This window comes from Coregonus lavaretus (genome assembly GCF_964263955.1).
Source record: "Coregonus lavaretus genome assembly, chromosome: 31".
NCBI lineage: Eukaryota > Metazoa > Chordata > Actinopteri > Salmoniformes > Salmonidae > Coregonus > Coregonus lavaretus.
Window position 1 is genome coordinate 23,121,577 of NC_140018.1, and position 16,690 is coordinate 23,138,266.

General features: G+C 43.6%; 1 protein-coding gene across 1 annotated transcript in view; it reads left to right on the forward strand.

The window, feature by feature from the left end:
• LOC311107100 (discoidin, CUB and LCCL domain-containing protein 1-like) overlaps positions 1-16,690 on the forward strand; it is a 47,699-nt gene that overhangs the window by 16,480 nt on the left and 14,529 nt on the right. The window contains exons 2-6 of the mRNA XM_084149573.1: positions 3,284-3,502; positions 10,979-11,122; positions 12,421-12,472; positions 12,797-12,869; positions 16,242-16,375. Of these exons, the coding sequence (XP_084005699.1) occupies positions 3,284-3,502; positions 10,979-11,122; positions 12,421-12,472; positions 12,797-12,869; positions 16,242-16,375 (622 nt within the window). The remainder of the gene's footprint in view (positions 1-3,283; positions 3,503-10,978; positions 11,123-12,420; positions 12,473-12,796; positions 12,870-16,241; positions 16,376-16,690) is intronic.

Below are 16,690 nucleotides of genomic sequence, written 5' to 3' on the forward strand. Positions count from 1 at the left end.
CAATTTGATCAATTTTAGAAAAGGCAACTGTGGAAAAAGTACTGTACATCTGAGTTTAAGGGCCCAGTCCACAAACAAACCCCTAGCCCCTACCCCCTGGCCACAGGCGTGGTTACACGTGGTCTGCAGTTGTGAGGCCGGTTGGACGTACTGCCAAATTCTCTAAAACGATTTTGGAGAGGCAGCTTAGAAATGAAATTTACATTATCTGGCAACAGCTCTGGTGGACATTCCTGCCGTCAGCATGCCAATTGCATGCTCCCTCAACTTGAGACATCTGTGGCATTGTGTTGTGTGACAAAACAACTGCAAATTTTAGTGGCCTTTTATTGTCCCCAGCACAAGGTGAACCTGTGTAATGATCATGCTGTTTAATCTGCTTCTAGATATGCCACACCTGTCAGGTGGATGCATTATCTTGGCAAAAGAGAAATGCTCACTAACAGGGATGTAAACAAATTTGTGCAAAACATTTGACAGAAATTATATTTTTATGCGTATGGATAATTTCTGGGATCTTTAATTTCAACTCATGAAACATGGGACTAACACTTTACATGTTGTGTTTTATATTTCAGTATAGATCTGATGAAAAATTGAATAGGTAGCCTATAGCGAGATGGTAATTTAGTAGCTCAACCTTGCCTTTGATAAGATATTTAATTTTCACCATATTGCTAATCAATAATGTCCTATCTACATGAAGTTGCAAGGGATTAGAGACTAGGACTGGGTCTAGGTCGGTGGGAAGCAGTCTGGTGACTGGTCTCTGTGGGACACAGCTGCCATGAGGCCCATGCAAGCCTGTTAGTGCTGTCACAGGTGTTATTGCCACACCCTGGGGGACAGTGGATTAACCTCCCTGTAAACAGGGGCCACTGTGTCACCAGGGCCCGAGACGTGGGATCCACTGACACACACACACACACACCCGGCCAAAGGGCAGCCCCACACCTGCAGGAGCCTGGATCTGGCCTGGCCCCAGCAGCTGAGCATCCCAGACAGACACCCCACCTCTCCTTTCACCCAATGGGGATCTCCAGGGAGCGAGCATGGCCTTTCTTGGAGGTTGTGCGTCAGTGCTATGCTGTGCGTTCCTAAGCAGAAATGCAGCAGGTATTTCTGTGAAGTAACTCCTGTTTGTTTTGACTTGTCGGTCTAAGGAGAATATGTTGGCTCATGAGACATTGGTTCATTATGACTCACCGTGATTGATGTAATTAGGACTGACTTCCAATAGCTCTCATTAGGTGTTGTGTTTGACTGACACAATGCAATATTTACGGTGTGTTTGGTTTGGCATGTCTTGACTTGTCTCCCTCCCTCAATGTCTACTTAACATGACTGATTCCTTTCATATGTACTGCTACAGTGTCTTACGAAAGTATTCACCCCCCTTGGCATTTTTCCTATTTTGTTGCCTTACAACCTGGAATTTAAATGTTTTTTTCTGGTGGTTTGTATAATTTGATTTACAGAACATGCCTACCACTTTGAAGATGCAAAATATTTTTTTATTGTGAAACAAACAAGAAATAAGACAAAAAAACAGAACTTGAGCGTGCATAAGTATTCACCCCCCCAAAGTCAATACTTTGTAGAGCCACCTTTTGCAGCAATTACAGCTGCAAGTCTCTTGGGGTATGTCTCTATAAGCTTGGCACATCTAGCCACTGGGATTTTGCCCATTCTTCAAGGCAAACTGCTCCAGCTCCTTCAAGTTGGATGGGTTCCGCTGGTGTACAGCAATCTTTAAGTCATACCACAGATTCTCAATTGGATTGAGGTCTGGGCTTTGACTAGGCCATTCCAAGACATTTAAATGTTTCCCCTTAAACCACTCAAGTGTTGCTTTAGCAGTATGCTTAAGGTCATTGTCCTGCTCCGTCCCAGTCTCAAATCTCTGGAAGACTGAAACAGGTTTCCCCTCAAGAATTTCCCTGTATTTAGCGCCATCCATCATTCCTTCAATTCTGACCAGTTTCCCAGTCCCTGCTGATGGAAAAACATCCCCAAGGCATGATGCTGCCACCACCAAGCTTCACTGTGGGGATGGTGTTCTCGGGGTAATGAGAGGTGTTGGGTGTGCGCCAGACATAGCATTTTCCTTGATGGCTAAAAAGCTCAATTTTAGTCTCATCTGACCAGAGTACCTTCTTCCATATGTTTGGGGAGTCTCCCACATGCCTTTTGGCAAACACCAAACGTGTTTGCTTATTTTTTTATTTAAGCAATGGCTTTTTTCTGGCCACTCTTCTGTAAAGCCCAGCTCTGTGGAGTGTACGGCTTAAAGTGGTCCTATGGACAGATACTCCAATCTCCGCTGTGGAGCTTTGCAGCTCCTTCAGGGTTATCTTTGGTCTCTTTGTTGCCTCTCTGATTAATGCCGACCTTGCCTGGGCCGTGAGTTTTGGAGGGCGGCCCTCTCTTGGCAGGTTTGTTGTGGTGCCATATTCTTTCCATTTTTTTATAATGGATTTAATGGTGCTACGTGGGATGTTCAAAGTTTCTGATCTTTTTTTATAACCCAACCCTGATCTGTACTTCGCCACAACTTTGTCTCTGACCTGTTTGGAGAGTTCCTTGGTCTTCATGGTGCCGCTTGCTTGGTGGTGCCCCTTGCTTAGTGGTGTTGCAGACTCTGGGGCCTTTCAGAACAGGTGTATATATACTGAGATCATGTGACAGATCATGTGACACTTAGATTGCACACAGGTGGACTTTATTTAACTAATTATGTGACTTCTGAAGGTAGTTGGTTGCACCATATCTTATTTAGGGGCTTCATAGCAAAGGGGGTGAACACATATGCACGCACCACTTTTCCGTGATTTATTTTGTCATCTTTTGAAACAATATATTATTTTCATTTCACTTCACCAATTTGGACTATTTTGTGTATGTCCATTACATGAAATCCAAATAAAAATCCATTTAAATTACAGGTTGTAATGCAACAAAATAGGAAAAACGCCAAAGGGGATGAATACTTTTGCAGGGCACTGTATATTCTCTTTTTAGACCTGCTGCTGAAATTAGTCAGGTTGGCCTGGATGTGAAGTGAAAGTTGAGACTTGAATGGTGATTGTTGTCTTACAAAATGCAAAAGACATGTTCTTATTTGCCTTCCAGATGAGAGAGCATTTTATTGGTTTCTCTCCACCTAGCTCCACCATCATGTTTCTCATATCATGGTCTAACAAGTCTTAAACAATGTAACACCAAAAAAGAGACAGAACTTCATCCTAATCTAACTCGACTTCTCTCCGATGGTTTTGTCCAGATGACGGTTGTGGCCACTCAGTGCTGGGCCCAGAGAGCGGTGTCCTCTCCTCTAAGAGCTACCCGGGCACCTACCCCAACAATACCTGGTGTGAGTGGAAGATCCATGTGCCAAAGGGCAACAGCCTAGTCATCAGGTTTGGAGACCTCGACGTGGAGGCACGGGACTGCCAGTCGGACTACGTCAAGGTCCTCAAAGGGGGCTACGGGGGAGAACATGGTGAGTCTGAGTCAACCAACTTGGCCTTGGCTATTGTCTCTCTGGGTCTATGAGCGGATGTATGAACTAGCTAGCTAGCTGTGGTGTTGGTGGTTCTACACAGAACAGTCTTCACAACATTCCTTCCCCACAGATGTCGGACTGCGCTTCCCTATTCACTTAGCCAAGGAACGAGTTCTTGTGGGGGATTTGTCTATATATAGAGAGCTGGAGGAGGGAGCGGATGTCTCTGTTGCAGTTGAGAACAGCCTTACACAAAGAGGAAGGTGTGGATGATCATGCTGGTCTGAGGAAATTCAAGCCCACAGTGTGTTCTATTAAAGTCTCTCTGTTACCTTGATCTCTGTGCTTTGATGGGGTTTGAATATACATCTTGGTGGGTTTGACAAGTGCAATTGTTAGTGAGTTTGACAAGTGCTATTGACAAAAGTTGGAGGTAACAGAGAGAAGAAGTGCTCAGGGCTTTACAACAGATATGTAGAATGTTTGAGTTGAATAGACAGGCCTTACAGATAGTGTGCTCTTAACTGACTCATACAGTAAGGCATTGTGAGCCTTTACATGGAGGGTTATCTTCTTTCCAATTTCTTTACAGTGATTGTCATACATTTGTTAGAGGTCAATCAATTTGTGTTGAACAAATTTAAGGAAACCGTGACACAAGTGTGTACAACATGTGAGACGCAACTGCCACCTCACCTGACCATTAGTCATAGCATATCTGACAAGCAAGAAAACGTCTGTCGGCTGTTAGCAGAGCATAGCCCCACACAGAAGCATTTGTCATGCAGCACTTTGGCAGGAAGTCTATCCTCCAGCCTGCCACTACTACTACTGGGCTGGAGTGAGGCTGGGGTGAAGAGCAGGATATAGGCTGAGGGTAATGTTGAGTTGCCAGATCCATCATAATGTAGTGAATGATCATCATGCTCATGTTGCAACCCACCCACGGCTGAGGTTACCAGTACAGAGGCCAGGGTGTCCGAGGCCCTTTGAAACCTCAGTGGTGAAACACTGCATGCCTTGGCTTCTCCCCTCAACAGCTTTCTGGTGGAAGTATTCCATTACCAGGTTTCACAACGTGTGTTGCTCGTAAATATCCATAGGATATTTACAGTATCCCATTCCCAGTCATACTTTTCTAACATTAAATCATGTCAGGACCTTCAAAGTGCTATTTTCACACTTTTTTGAAACTCTTTCTTATCTGACCCTTCTAATGTTCCATAGGACAATAGGATTGAGGAATGTATTTGTTCATCATGAAATCCCTCTGTGTTGTTGACGTGTAGTACAGTGAGTCGGTGGATATAGTAATTTCCATCCGGAGGCTGTGGCTTCCATGGCGCTGACTGGTGGAGGCATCGTGTTTCATCATGGTTGTCAGGTGAAAGCAAAGCCACAAAGGCCATGGAGACCAAGAACAACCAGCACTGGCTGCCTGGCTGAGTCCCTCTCATTGGAAACGGCCCTGGGCACTAGGCTGGCCTGGGCATTTCTCTCTCGCATCTCTTTGTCTGCCCTGCAAATTATTTACAGTGAGATTCCTGTCTCTGACAAAAGGGAAGCATTTTTCCTCCTGTGTGAAAGGGAGAGCGGAAGAGCGGTTCAGATGACATGATGTGGTTTGGCTTGTTGGGGCTGAAAATAGAGCGCATGTTGGTGAGGTCTGGAGGGACAAACATCCCCGGTGGGAGGGAGGGGTAGGGGGACCCTGTAGATAGCAGGTCAGACCCTGTCTGTGACCTCCGATATGGTGGGAGTGTTTTCCGATAATATGCTATTTTTTGCTCTATTTTGGTGGCCTCTGTTACATTCTAATGCCTTGATTCCATCTGAAAAACATAGCTAAATTATTGAATACTTTGAGTTTACCTCCCAGATTGGTAAAAAGAGTTGAGTAGAAAGACAATTAAAATGACTGAAAATGTACTGTATGAATTCAGTGTATTGTTAGTTGTTTTGGATATTGTCTAGACCTATATGATCAGGACTATTTTCTGTTAAAGAGAACATTAAACCTGTGTTCTCTTGAGTAGTGTTGCATGGTATACCGAAACGTGTACTTTTTCAAGTTCTCGATCCACCCCATCTCGTAGTTTTTCAAGGTTCGGTACTAGAATTTTTGTTACGTTTGAGACTTCTGTCAAATGCGTCTCACGTGATGGGGTGGATCAAGTCTATCAGTGCAGCCCCTTTTTATAGTGCAAAGAGCAAAGTGCCTGCTCCACTTTCTCATTCATTGCTAGAGTTGTCTGGGCTGTTGTCAGCTATCCAGTCCCCACCACAGGAGGTTGGTGGCACCTTAATTGGGGAGGACGGGCTCGTGATAATGGCTGGAGTGGAATAGGTGTAATGGTCTCAAATACATCAAACACATGGTTTCCATGTGTTTGATGCCATTCCATTTGCTATTTTCCAGCCATTTATTATCAGCCGTCCTCCCCTCAGCAGCCTCCACTGGTCCCCACTCATGCTGCACAAAAGTTTACACACTTGAATATTGCAACACGGTATGTAGAAATGTTTAAACTGTTCATTACTGTTCGCAAAAAACTATGTCCATACAGGCTAGAAAACTTTTCAAATGCAAGACGATACTGGTAGCTTCCAGCTTTAATTTTAGGCTAACCTTCCTTGCTAGCTTACAGCTGAATTCACTGCCTAGTAGTACTTTGTTTGTGATAATATGCAAACCACAACGCAGAATATGCTGATTTCAAAGCTGACTGTCTCCAAAAACGTTATTAATCCACTTCGTCTCCATCGCCACCAAAAACGAATTCACTTCTTCTTCCTTTGCTTTCCTGGTTTCCACTAGATTCAATAGTCAGATTCCACAGACACATTCTGCCTGGCGAATGACGTCATTCATTTCTTAAAGAGGGAGCGCACACTTTTAGAAAAGAGATTGCATCTTCTATGCAAATGTTGTTAATCAGTACAATAAAAGTCCTAAATGGAGGGGATTATTTGTCATCTGTAGCCCTATGAAATCAGCTAAAATAAGCTCAATAACTCAATTCATGCACACACTCCTATTGAATAATATTTATTCACCTGTATTGTGAATAGAGCTAGGCTACATCTTGATTTGCCCAGTTTATCAATAGAGATTTACCATTCAAATAAATGATTACCATTATGTTGTTTTTTAGTTAGATTGGTAAAAACAAAGTCAAATAGATTTTACAATTAATGCGTACTTGGCTGTCTCAAAAAAATGACTTTGGCTAATATGTATTTTTTCTTTTTTGTGGTATCGTTTTTGTATGAGTATCGTGATGGTATTGAGCATTGTGATACTAAACCTGGTATCGGTATCGAAGTCCAAATTCTGGTATCGTGACCACACTGCTCTTGAGATTAAAGTCATATTTACAGTTTTACTGCAAGATATGGATTGCCACAATGTTTGTTCTTCAAATTATGTATTTTATTAAAGGTCCAATGCAGCCGTTTTTATCTCAATATTAAATCATTTCTGGGTAACAATTAAGTACCTTACTGTGATTGTTTCTTTTTGACCATTTTAATTAAAAAACAAAAATAGATTCTTAGCAAAGAGCAATTTCTCAAGCAAGAATTTAGCTAGGACTGTCTGGGGTGGTCTGAGGGGGAGGGGGAAACTGAAAACTAGCTGTCATTGGCAGACAGGTTTGAAACTCTTTTTCTTATTGGTCTATTAACTAATTTACCGCCTGGTGATGTCACCAGGCAGGCCAAAATGCCATCCCACCAAAACAGGCTGAAATTTCAGGCAGTCTTTTCAAACAGCATTATCATCATGTTCACAATTTCACAGTATTATTCCAACCTCATAGTGTGGAGATAGAGATATACAGTTGAAGTCGGAAGTTTACATACACCTTAGCCAAATACATTTAAACTCAGTTTTTCACAATTCCTGACATTTAATCCTAGTAAAAATTCCCTGTCTTAGGTCTGTTAGGATCACCACTTTATTTTAAGAATGTGAAATGTCAGAATAATAGTAGAGTGATTTATTTCAGCTTTTTATTTATTTCATCACATTCCCAGTGGGTCAGAAGTTTACATACACTCAATTAGTATTTGGTAGCATTGCCTTTAAATTGTTTAATTTGGGTCAAACGTTTCGGGTAGCCTCCCACAAGCTTCCCACAATAAGTTGGGGGAATTTTGGCCCATTCCTCCTGACAGAGCTGGTGTAACTGAGTCAGGTTTGTAGACCTCCTTGCTCGCACACACTTTTTCAGTTCTGCCCACACATTTTCTATAGGATTGAGGTCAGGGCTTTGTGATGGCCTCTCCAATACCTTAACTTTGTTGTCCTTAAGCCATTTTGCCACAACTTTGGAAGGATGCTTGGGGTCATTGTCCATTTGGAAGACCCATTTGCGACCAAGCTTTAACCTCCTGACTGATGTCTTGAGATGTTGCTTCAATATATCCACATAATTTTCCTTCCTCATGATGCCATGTATTTTGTGAAGGGCACCAGTCCCTCCTGCAGCAAAGCACCCCCACAGCATGATGCTGCCACACCCGTGCGTCACGGTTGGGATGGTGTTCTTCGGCTTGCAAGCAACCCCTCTTTTTCCTCCAAACATAACGATGGTCATTATGGCCAAACAGTTCTATTTTTGTTTCATCAGACCAGAGGACATTTCTCAAAAAAGTACGATCTTTGTCCCCATGTGCAGTTGCAAACCATAGTCTGGCTTTTTTATGGCGGTTTTGGAGCAGTGGCTTCTTCCTTGCTGAGCGGCCTTTCAGGTTATGTCGATATAGGACTAATTTTACTGTGGATATAGATACTTTTGTACCGGTTTCCTCCAGCATCTTCACAAGGTCCTTTGCTGTTGTTCTGGGATTGATTTGCACTTTTCACACCAAAGTACGTTCATCTCTAGGAGACAGAAAGCGTCTCCTTCCTGAGCGGTATGACTGCTGCGTGGTCCCATGGTGTTTATACTTGTCAACTATTGTTTGTACAGATGAACGAGGTACCTTCAGGCATTTGGAAATTGCTCCCAAGGATGAACCAGACTTGTGGAGGTCTACAATTTTCTTTCTGAGGTCTTGGCTGATTTCTTTTGATATTCCTATGAGCACTGAGTTTGAAGGTAGGCCTTGAAATACATCCACAGGTACACCTCCAATTGACTCAAATGATGTCAATTAGCCTATCAGAAGCTTCTAAAGTCATGACATCATTTTTCTGGAATTTTCCAAGCTGTTTAAAGCACAGTCAACTTAGTGTATGTAAACTTCTGACCCACTGGAATTGTGATACAGTGAAATAATCTGTTTGTAAACAATTGTTGGAAAAATTACTTGTGTCATGCACAAAGTAGATGTCCTAACCGACTTGCCAAAACTATAGTTTGTTAAAAAGAAATTTGTGGAGTGGTTGAAAAACTAGTTTTAATGACTCCAACCTAAGTGTATGTAAACTCCGACTTCAACTGTGTGTGTGTGTGTATATGTACAGTGAGGGGGAAAAAGTATTTGATCCCCTGCTGATTTTGTATGTTTGATCATTTCTTTGTCAGTGGGAGTCTATCATTTTAATGGTAGGTTTATTTGAACAGTGAGAGACAGAATAACGACAAAAAAATCCAGAAAAACGCATGTCAAAAATGTTATAAATTGATTTGCATTTTAATGAGGGAAATAAGTATTTGACCCCTCTGCAAAACATGATTTAGTACTTGGTGGCAAAACCCTTGTTGGCAATCACAGAGGTCAGACGTTTCTTGTAGTTGGCCACCAAGTTTGCACACATCTCAGGAGGGATTTTTTCCCACTCCTCTTTGCAGATATTCTCCAAGTCATTAAGGTTTCGAGGCTGACGTTTGGCAACTCGAACCTTCAGCTCCCTCCACAGATTTTCTATGGGATTAAGGTCTGGAGACTGGCTAGGCCACTCCAGGACCTTAATGTGCTTATTCTTGAGCCACTCCTTTTGTTGCCTTGGCCGTGTGTTTTGGGTCATTGTCATGTTGAAATACCCATCCACGACCCATTTTCAATGCCCTGGCTGAGGGAAGGAGGTTCTCACCCAAGATTTGACGGTACATGGCGCCCCGTCCATCGTCCCTTTGATGCGGTGAAGTTGTCCTGTCCCCTTAGCAGAAAAACACCCCCAAAGCATAATGTTTCCACCTCCATGTTTGACGGTGGGGATGGTGTTCTTGGGGTCATAGGCAGCATTCCTCCTCCTCCAAACATGGCGAGTTGAGTTGATGCCAAAGAGCTCGATTTTGGTCTCATCTGACCACAACACTTTCACCCAGTTCTCCTCTGAATCATTCAGATGTTCATTGGCATACTTCAGACGGGCCTGTATATGTGCTTTCTTGTGCAGGGGGACCTTGCGGGCGCTGCAGGATTTCAGTCCTTCACGGCGTAGTGTGTTACCAATTTTGTTTTCTTGGTGACTATGGTCCCAGCTGCCTTGAGATCATTGACAAGATCCTCCCGTGTAGTTCTGGGCTGATTCCTCACCGTTCTCATGATCATTGCAACTCCACGAGGTGAGATCTTGCATGGAGCCCCATGCCGAGGGAGATTGACAGTTCTTTTGTGTTTCTTCCATTTGCGAATAATCGCACCAACTGTTGTCACCTCCTCACCAAGCTGCTTGGCGATGGTCTTGTAGCCCATTCCAGCCTTGTGTAGGTCTACAATCTTGTCCCTGACATCCTTGGAGAGCTCTTTGGTCTTGGCCATGGTGGAGAGTTTGGAATCTGATTGATTGATTGCTTCTGTGGACAGGTGTCTTTTATACAGGTAACAAACTGAGATTAGGAGCACTCCCTTTAAGAGTGTGCTCCTAATCTCAGCTCGTTACCTGTATAAAAGACACCTGGGAGCCAGAAATCTTTCTGATTGAGAGGGGGTCAAATACTTATTTCCCTCATTAAAATGCAAATCAATTTATAACATTTTTGACATGCATTTTTCTGGATTTTTTTGTCGTTATTCTGTCTCTCACTGTTCAAATAAACCTACCATTAAAATGATAGACTGATCATTTCTTTGTCAGTGGGCAAACGTACAAAATCAGCAGGGGATCAAATATTTTTTTCCCTCACTGTACATTACATAGGACATGTAAATTCACTCACAGGAGACGATAAATAAGCATCATGAAAATAAATTTGACTGCAACCAACCACAGCGCACAAATTTTGCACAGGTACAGAGACACAGGACAGCCAGCAGACTGACGAACCAGCAGTTTCGCTTTGTGACTGACAGGCACCTGTCCTATAAATAGAAGACGATGCATATCATTCATTCTAGCGGGAGAGGGCTATACAGACTTTTCTGACTAGTGAATTTAAACTTTAAAATGAAAAGTAGCCCAGTTAATTTATGAAGTGGGCACTTAAGGAAAACACTGTGGTGGAATATGAAATAAGGTCACATTGCTGTCAAAATGGTCAATGGTTGTTTTGATAAACCTGTCATTCTCTCGTGTTGCAGTGTATGGGACGTTCTGTGGCAGCTTGAAGTCCTACCCCAGAGAGATGCACACAGACTCAAATGAGGTCATCGTACAGTTCCGCAGCGGGCGTCACATCTCCGGCCGAGGGTTCCTTCTCTCCTACTCCACTGGGGACAACAGAGGTTTGAGGCTCTTCCTCCAGATCTAGAACTACACCTAAACTAATGGTTATGCTGTTTTAATATTGAAGTCTGAATGTGGCATCTGTGTCCTGTTCTGTCCCTCTTGGTTGGCGGACAGTCAGTGCTACTGGTAAACCAATCAGCTTTGCCACATGCCACGGCTTGCCTTTCCTCTTCTTTTCTCTGCGCAGGGTGAACCCGGAGCTGTTGGGGCTGTTTCTACAGGCATCGTTTTCAAACACAGCATAGACCGCTGTTAATCAGACCATATTGAATAAGACACACCATTCACACACAGTGTGCTGATCCAGGAGATTATAGGAGTCAGTTTACAAACTGGTTTTGGTGGATATGCCTGTTTCCACCGTTGTTGTTGTTAACCAAAGCATAATGTAGATGACAGTTGGTCGCTAACATGCTGACCAAACCGTCTGCGTGCGCCATCGTGCGCATGTTGATTTTGTCTATCCCCATTAGACGTGTTCATGACACGCAGGTTAAAATACCAAAACCAACTGTGAACCAACTATATTAAGTTGGTGACAGGTCGAAACACACATGAAACATTCATGGACATTTAGCTAGCTTGCTGTTGCTAGCTATTTTGTCCTGGGAGATAGCCATTGGGTTGTTATTTTACCTGAAATGCATATGGTCCTTTTTTTTGTTGCTATGTCTTTGTAGACGTTTGACCCATTTTGAGTCGTACAAAATTGTGTGTTCTCTACTCTGACAATTAATCCACAGATAAAAAGGGGAAACCTAGTTTGTTTTCTTTGATTCATCTCTCCTCGTTCATCCTTCTTCTGTGGATTTTATATGGCGGTTGGCAACCAACTTTAAGGTGTGTTATCGCCACCAACTGGACTGGAGTGTGGACTTTATTCATCTTTCAATCACCCACATGGGTATACGCTCTTAAAAAACATTGAGTAGATGGGAGAGGTGGGACTTGAAGCACGTCAAGTGTCTAAAATAAAGTGATATTTTTGTGCCTGGCAATGCAGACGCGTGCGAGCAGTTTGGATGAAATGATTAATAACATGTATGTGTACATTTATTTTGCAACACTCACGCACGCAACGCGGCCGGTTTGGTCAGCATGTAAGAGCAATGTGTGTGTGTGTGGGTGTACATTAATCTTTATCCCAGAGGGAGTGAAGGAACCAGGGTCTTCATCCTGTTGTTCTAGTAGTGTCCTGTTATGGTCCTTTCTGCTCACATGGCTGGTTTCCTCTGTCTGCTCTACTCTGAAGCCACTCATTGTCTCTCTTCTCTCTCCTGTTTTTTTTCCTCAGATCTGCTTACATGTTTAGACAAAGGCAGCCATTTCTCAGACTTAAAGTACAGGTAAGGGTGTTTCATATGTAGGGGTGTGTGTCTGAGACCAGTCAATGTCTTTCTTTGTGGCCTTCATGAACTGTAATGGCAATAGAATATTAGATTGATCATGGGCCTTAAAGGAAAATATTACCCCTTGTTACCCATCAGCTAGTCAAAGATAGCTTCTCATTTCCTCAATATTCTGAAATATTTATACAATTTAGATTCAAGTATCTTATACAATATGTCTCCACTAAGTCCATTTTGTCCACTTAGGGTGTTGTAATGTTGGTGTCTCTGGTGTGAAGAGATCACTCACTGAACTGTGTCTATTGTTGTCTACCCTCACAGGAAGTACTGTCCGGCAGGATGCAAGGCAGTGGCGGGTGACATATCCGGGGACATTTCCCAGGGTTATAGACATGTAAGTAAAATTATATTTCTGTCCTCAAAGGTAGCCTACTGCATGCTTTTTACTCTATGTTCCCAGGTTTGTAAAAGCAGACAGAAATGCTGTTTCGTCGCTGCCTCCTCCCTGGGGAAAGTGTAACCACAGACATTGGTTTGGGGATTAGTTATTTACGAGGCATCAGTGTGTCCTTCGAAGCCTTGGCAGCACTGTGGCCCTGACAGTTTCTAGTCCCCTGAAGCAGCCAGTCAGCCACGCATGTGTTAATTTACCCTTGATTACATTAGGCTGTCCTTTCTTCTGTCAGAGGAACACAACTGTTCAGAGGCCCCACTTAGACCAGCACCGTACTCCACCCACAGGTGCTTAGAGTAGTAGTAGTAGGTTTACTGAATGGGCCCTTGTTAGCCAGAGAAACAGACACACCAAAAGCTGGATATGAGGAGTTGGCCCCAGGCTAACCATTTGTTGCTGGTGCTTTTTTCTGGCTCCTGCTGTGGAAGTGGTTGTGATTTGTTGTGACACTACTGTGTTGCCCGAGGGTGCTTGTTGTGTCATTTCTCCCTCAGGGTTCATAGTGGGGGGTGGTGGACTGGGCTCTTTGTTCCCCTGAGTCACCCCTGCCCTCCCCCAACAAACAAACACACACACACACATAGTGGTTGTGGAGGTATATTGGATGGGTAATCTGTTTATGTAACTGCAGTGCATTTTTCCTCAGCAGCAGTGCTGGGTTTTGCTGTTTAGTAGGTTGCATCACAGGCCAAGCCACAGAAGCAAGGCTGTAAAACAAAAAATAGTGATTGTGTAACTGGCTTAGGGCTCTTGTACTGTAGAATGCTTTAGGCTCCTTACACATATTTAGAGCTAGAGATTTCCGCCCTTTCAGTGTAATACCTGGAAATAGTAGCTAGAGAGTAATACCATAAGATGTGTAATACTGAGGTAAACAGCCAAACACACACAGACTAAGCACTTAAGAACTAAGCTCTGTGAGGAAGTTCTGGTCACTGACATCCAGAGTCACTAAAGAACCGTAGTTTTACCAGCCCTCCCACATATGGGCTTAGGACATATAAAATCAATTATAGGATCTCTACGGGGCTCTGGATCCATGTCATGTGGGCCCCCTGGAGGGGATCAACCCCAGTGGTAGCCCTCCTGCCCTGTCCAGCCCTGCCTTGCTGGTGTATCGAAAAAGAGAGGGGTTTTTCAGACCAGGGGCTTTACATTTTACATTTTAGTTATTTAGCAGACGCTGTTATCCAGAGCGACTTACAGTTAGTGAGTGCATACATTTTCATACTGGCCCCCCGTGGGAAACGAACCCTGGCGTTGCAAGCGCCATGCTCTACCAACTGGCCTTCCCGGCCTCCTGAGGGTCTGCTCTCTCTTAGGCGTGATCAGGGCTATTGAGTGACCAGCGGTCAGTGTGACAATGTGACAGACAGCTTCAGGCTTAGGAAGCCCAGCAGGGAGCCCAATCCCCACAACAATAGGCTGCTGAAGGAGCACAATAACAGAGAACTTCCCAACGTTCCACCGTCTGCTGCTGGGAAGAAGCATGGGCGTCGAGTGCTGGGGGACCGAACCATAGAGCTCGGCTCCAGAGCGATTTGATTAGTCCACGTTGGCTATTGTGTAGTGAGGGTTTGGTGGAGGGCCTAGATTATGAGGAGATAAAGCCTGTGGAACAGAAGGTGTTTATCTGTCCACTGCACCCTTTCAATAGACACGGTCATTAGCATTTAGACTAACACAACATTTTGTATGTGTTCTGGGCAGTTTGTTGTATGGTATTAATGGTTCCTCAGAGTATATTTGGTATAACCATTCGCATTGTGGATATTTATTTTATACACTGCATATAGGTAATTCATATGTCATCATTCCGTGTTAAGGAGCACTGTAAGTAAATGAATCATTTAGCAATATATTTTGTTTTTTGAAAGGTAATTTGTCTATTTAGTTAGTGAATATGACCCTTGGGCATTGACAGTAGGGAAGTAAGTAACAGTTGATGGTTCCTCTCCTACTGTGTGGCGTTAATTCCCCCTGCTGCTAAAATGGTAAATGCTTTTCTGAAATAGTCTGCAGAGGTATAGACAAGAAGGTTACCACATGGCCAATCTCAGTTAGAACCAGACAGTCCTTGGCTGAGGTGTTAAAGCCATTATCTAGTCTATTATGTCCCTACTAGTAGCGGCAGCAGCAGCCTTGAACCCAGCCCTGCTCCAACACCAGTCCATGATTAGTCTCTAGACATAACTCTGACTGGGGACCATTATCTAATAAACTAACTACCAGAGCGTATCCATCTGCTCCACCGGCAGACTGACAGACAGACAGACAGGCAGGCAGCAGGGCAGAGTTCTCTGTATTTACGGTGTCCTGCCCAGCAGTATATAAAGGATCAGGGTAATAATAATGAGGCGGTTAAATCTGACCCCAGAGCAGCTGTTAGTCCAGATAAGAGACAGCCTCTGTAAAGCAGGTCCTCAGGTTCCCAGCCACTGGCCCGCTTATGGGATCTGTGCCATAGAGTTGTCGAGCAGCAGCCCTCCCTCCCTCCATCCCCCACCCAGCATAGAATATGTACTCAGTGCTCACCCATAACACCTAGTTGCCAGACCAGCCTGTCTAGAATCTAGCTTGTCTGTAATGGCTTTTTACATGGAAAGGGAGGAAATTGCTGCAGGCTGAAATGAGCCCGAACTGATTTTTGCACCGAGCTTTCACCTTATCCCCATCTTAAAGTTAGTTTATATTTGTTTGTTTTTCACATTTGAATAACAATATGTTTTCAGTAATTAATTGTTTTGTCTCTATTAATGTGTTTGAGTGCTTGTTTCAATTGATCCTTGATAGACCCTAATGGAGAATGTTATCGGCAGAGCTCGGATACATTTTTACAGTGCTCCAGTGATTGCCATGTTAATTGTAAGTCATCAATTGTAAGTCATCAACCCTGTCTTTTGGAGGAAATGTCTGTTTTATACTCTTATCTCTCAAAGAGGTCATTCCTACCTGACCCAGCCCTTCATTTCAGCAGCAAGGTGGGGCATTCACTGAGAGGTAGCCAGCTAGCTATTTCCAGAGCTATGATCTGTGACAAGGTACTGCTTTTCTAAGTAACACACCACCGAGAAGTATGTTTGACATTCCTCCTATAGCTACAATTACCGTCGTCCCTGAATGCAATCACAATGTTTCGTGACCTACACGGTCTTGATGAAATTGTTTTTGCCATACGTAGTGTGTCTGTGTGGTAGCGGTTCCAGAGTTTGGCTAGCTCACGGTCAGACTTCTCCCACCCTCACTGTGTTTAGTCATGGTTGTTATCTGTGCTGTCTGTCTGTGTAATATATCATATCTCTCTGCATTCAGACGTCTGTGCTGTGTAAGGCTGCGGTCCATGCCGGGGTTATCCTGGATGAGTTAGGGGGCTGGGTATCCGTGGAGACCCAAAAAGGCCTGAGTCACTACCCCGCCACCAGAGCCAATGGGATCCAGTCCAAAGAGTGAGTACTGGGGAATGACATGCCATGATTAAGAGGATAGGCAGTACAACAGCAGTAGACGTGAATGTTAGGCATCATATGTTTCCCTTAACAGCACTAAAGGCTACTACTAAGGCTGCGTTTAGATAGGCAGCCCAATTCTGATCTTTTTTTCACAAATGTGTCTTTTGACCAATCAGATCATCTCTGAAAAATATCTGTTGTGAAAAGATCAGATGTGATTGGTCAAATTATCAGAATTGGGCTGCCTGTGTAAATGCAGCCTAAGCAGAGGTACCAATTGGTGTCCACAAACATTATCTACTGGCTTAGGAT